Source organism: Sesamum indicum, linkage group LG5 (assembly GCF_000512975.1).
Source record: "Sesamum indicum cultivar Zhongzhi No. 13 linkage group LG5, S_indicum_v1.0, whole genome shotgun sequence".
Taxonomy (NCBI): domain Eukaryota; kingdom Viridiplantae; phylum Streptophyta; class Magnoliopsida; order Lamiales; family Pedaliaceae; genus Sesamum; species Sesamum indicum.
Genome location: NC_026149.1, coordinates 711,737 through 715,909, shown reverse-complemented (window position 1 = coordinate 715,909; position 4,173 = coordinate 711,737). Strand labels below are relative to the sequence as shown.

Genomic DNA, 4,173 nt, shown 5'->3' with positions numbered 1-4,173 from the left:
TGTCTGTTCTACTATCAGTTTCTTTTCTTTAGCTGCACTAGTTCTTGATCAATCATCATTGGTTTCATGTTTTGCTTTATACTTCAGATATGTATGAAGGTTGGATTATCCAATATGCTCAGATTCTGAAATATGTATCTGTGTTGCTGTTCACTGAAACTTTTCCTTCTATTTTGTAGGTCACAGGACTTCAGTGCTGCTAAGTTTGATGACCGGACAGTGATAATCTGTGATCAAGTATTACTTGCTTACCTACCCACCCATTTGACCTTTCATTCTAGTTTTCTTTGTTAATAACATGCTCATTTGCATGCCTTTCGTATATAACAATTTTGTTATGATACTTCCATCTTTTTGTCTAGTGTGAGAAGGAATATCATGTTGGTTGTCTTCGTGAATCTGGGTTGTGTGATCTGAAAGTAAGTCTCAGATGCTTTTGGTATCAATTGTTGGAGTGTTTGGTCAATTGTTATTAGCTCATGTTCAACGCATTTTTACAGGAACTTCCTGAAGATAAATGGTTCTGTTGTGATGATTGCTATAAGATTTTTGAAACGCTTCAGAATTTGGCTTCTGGTGGACCTGAGATCATTCCAGCTTCAGTGTCAGCTACAGTATATAAGAAGCACACAATGATAGGTTTAAATAATGGGTCTCACAATGAGATCCAATGGTGCATTTTAAGTGGGAAAAGTCGCTTCCCTGACCATCTGTTGCTACTTTCTCGGGCTGCTGCAATCTTTCGTGTAAGCTCTTACTTCTACTGTTCAGGTTTTCATTCTTTGGTTAATCTATGCTTTAAAACTGGTTCAGCATGTATATATATATATATATATATATATAGCGTTGCAGTCACCACCTATGCGGATTGCAGACTTCAATAGCTTTTAGATATACTAGGCTTCTTTCAGTGTGAAGTCTTCTGTGAGTTTGCAGATTGCAGGAGTTTGTACCTAAGCAGACTTTTCTATGGAAATCTCACTCATCTATTGGACAGTATCTTTAATTTTGTCTTGATTGGCTTTGCAGGAGTGCTTTGATCCTATTGTTGCCAGGTCTGGTCGCGATCTGATCCCAGTTATGGTGTATGGGTGAGTTGTTACTCTTTCTTTGGTATGTTGTAGCAGACCATCTCTATGTTTTTTTTCAGAATTTTGGTGGTTTACTAGACCAGATTAAGGCGAGGATCCTTTTCATATCACAGGGATGTTCTTATGAAGCATGGATAGTACTTATATCAACATCTTTGCCATAGCTTCATCATATGGTAGTTTAAAGCAGTTGCTTTTTAAATTCCTTTTGCTTGAGATAGAACTAGTTTGAGGATCATCAAGGATAGAATCACTCGTTAGGGGAGGTTTAAATATCCAACTGTGACCATTTTTTGGGTGACTTCAGAAGAATGTTTCTGGTGCTGGGATACAACTGGTGACTTAAGTTAAAAAGATAGTGCGGATAGATCTTGTATTAGTTTTTCAATGTTTCATGCTAATGTGGGAAAATGCTATCTAAACATGTTATGCACTTATTTGACTGTTAGTTGATGAAAGCCACATAAAGATAACTAATTACTAATATTTGCAAACATTGAGCAGAAGTATCAGCTATAATTTTATGTACTGTATTATCTATATTAGTGGGAGTAAATACTCTTATATTTTTGTCGTATCACTCTTTCGTACACTGATTGGTAAGCAACTGCTCTGATGCAGATAGCCTGATGAATTTCAGCTATTAATATTTGGGGGAAAAACCACATTGCTTCGTTCTCTGTTTTTGCTTCATTCCTGTTCACCAGTAAATTCTTCTTTGTGCAGAAGGAACATATCTGGACAAGAATTTAGTGGAATGTATTGTGTGGTCTTAATTGTAAAGTAAGTAATAAAGAATTCTGGCCGTCTTTCATTTTGTTTGCTCTCTTCTCTGTTATTTGAAGATCAATGTTGCTATTACTAGTCAGTCTAAATGCCGGCTGTATGCAGGTCTGTTGTTGTATCAGCTGCTCTTCTCAGAATATTTGGACGAGAGGTTGCTGAACTTCCTTTAGTGGCTACTAATAGAGAAAATCAAGGAAAAGTAAGTAGTCAACTTGCGAAGTTATCTTTTCTACTTGGGACCTAGGAGAGATTAGTGGCCTTCTCCTGCTATTAAAAGATTATTTGTTTTCCTCTTTCTTTGTCTTAAGCTGGGAGTTTAGTCATCTAGCTGCATTTGATAGGAGAATTGGTACTCCGTTAAAAGGGCTATTCAGAACAGAACAGGATTTCACACAGATATTTTCCTATTTTTCTATGCCTGCTAAACTGCACCTAAATGAGGATTAGTGTGGGTACCATTCTTCTACCTTGTTCAGGACTGCAGTTGTTGGGAAGTCAATTATGTGCTGTAGATGGGAGTAATATACCTTTCTCTCTTTGTATCTCATTTCTGTGCGTATTTGTGAGATGGGATGGATGCAGCAGACAAGAAGCCCCTCTGTTTTGCCTGGATGTGTTTTTCGTTTTCAGTGAGGGTTGGGGATTTGATGTGGGGACTCTAAATCATGTCTGTTCTTTCTTATTTCTTTCCAGCTCCAGTTACAATGGTCTTTTTTCTGGTTAGTTGGGGAATGAGTTTCCATTCTTAGCTAGTAATATCTTACTAGAATGGGCTTCATCATCGACTTACTAAACAGAGTGGAAAGAGTAATTATAGGAATTGTCACTCCCTATACAAAGCAACAAAGTATTATCCTTTCCATATTAGGTTTTGCTGCATGCATTGTACTAGAAACAGTTTTGATTGTAACTAACTAGTGCCAATAACTGCAATGTGTAGGGTTATTTTCAAGCACTGTTTTCCTGCATTCAGAGGCTTCTGTCGTCCATGAGTGTGAGACATCTGGTGCTCCCTGCTGCGGAGGAAGCTGAACCTATGTGGACGAATAAGCTAGGCTTCAGGAAGACAAGCAATGAGCAAGTAAGTCAACCAATCTGTGGAGGGTAGTTTTGTCTTTGGTGGACACCGAGTCTTTTACATACAAGTTCCAGAAAGCCGTGTTAATGCAAAAGTGAAACTGAAACCAAAAGGGAAACAAATTCTATGTTCTGCAAAAGAAATTTGTTTTCTTATATTGGCAGCACATTATGTTATCTGTCTTAATGCTTGCTGGAGTTCCTGACTGTTGGATTGACATTATCCTGGGCAGATGCTCAAGTACACGAGGGACTATCAGCTAACAATTTTTAAGGGGACATCCTTGTTGGAGAAGGAGGTACAACAGTAGAAGATTCATATGAAAGACTTCAGGCACTGAAAAACCGGCAAATAGCCTCGACAGTCGGTTTGATGCCCCCTTGATTGCACCGGACAGAGTCACTTTCCGCAAGGACATCCAATGTTGGAGGTCATAGGTGGGGCAGGCAGCTGACCATCTCATCGTTTGATCATTTAAAAGCATTCAATGGCCAGTTGGCATGTCATGGGAAACCAGGGCCAGTGTGTTGATTACTAACGGAGGAGCCAGACCGTGGAGGTCAGTTCTGCCAGAGACATTGTGTGGGCTTCAGAGGATAGCATTGTGGTCCATCTTTTCAAGAATTTTGTTAGGCAAAGGGCATAGGCTGGAACGTTTGTTTTCCATTATGTTTGTATAGACACGCTACTACCGTTTGGTCTATGGCCTTAGCGATTTGAGTTTTTGCTGATGTATAGACTAGTGAAGATGTCTCGAAATTCTCCAGGCATGCTGTGCTTTTAATTTGCATGCATGACGAGCTTTCTCATCCTGTTTTCACTTTGATAGGAACTGGAAAATATTTTGATCTTTGTAATTTGAAAAGTACATGGCATTTATGCCGGACCTATATAGTTTCCCTAACGCAGGTTATAATGAAACATGTGCAGTGGTTTTGAGCGTATTGCCCAGTTTGGTTTATACACGTTTATTCATGCATGTATATGCCATACGTGTTCATTGTTTTTCTTTTCCTTTTTTCACAAACTGCATTCAAACCCAAAACATAAGATTTTGAGTCCATATGAATCTTTGTTGTTTGCTTGCTGACAGTTCTTTCATACGCATTGTTGCTGCTTCATACTCTGGGAGATTTCTGTAAATTTGGCGCCAACACAACGCACTTATTTCCACTAGTTTACTAGAGAGAAATAAATAAATACATAAAATCAAACAGA

The 4,173-nt window shown here is 38.6% G+C and overlaps 1 protein-coding gene across 2 annotated transcripts in view; it reads left to right on the top strand.

Moving 5' to 3' along the window:
• The window catches only part of LOC105161451, a 10,131-nt gene extending 6,240 nt beyond the window's left edge, over positions 1-3,891 (top strand). For both annotated transcript variants that reach the window (XM_020693911.1, XM_020693910.1), the window contains exons 13-20: positions 180-237; positions 363-419; positions 501-746; positions 1,030-1,091; positions 1,818-1,874; positions 1,983-2,076; positions 2,818-2,958; positions 3,188-3,891. In XM_020693911.1, the coding sequence (XP_020549570.1) occupies positions 180-237; positions 363-419; positions 501-746; positions 1,030-1,091; positions 1,818-1,874; positions 1,983-2,076; positions 2,818-2,958; positions 3,188-3,265 (793 nt within the window). In that variant the 3' untranslated portion in view covers positions 3,266-3,891. The remainder of the gene's footprint in view (positions 1-179; positions 238-362; positions 420-500; positions 747-1,029; positions 1,092-1,817; positions 1,875-1,982; positions 2,077-2,817; positions 2,959-3,187) is intronic.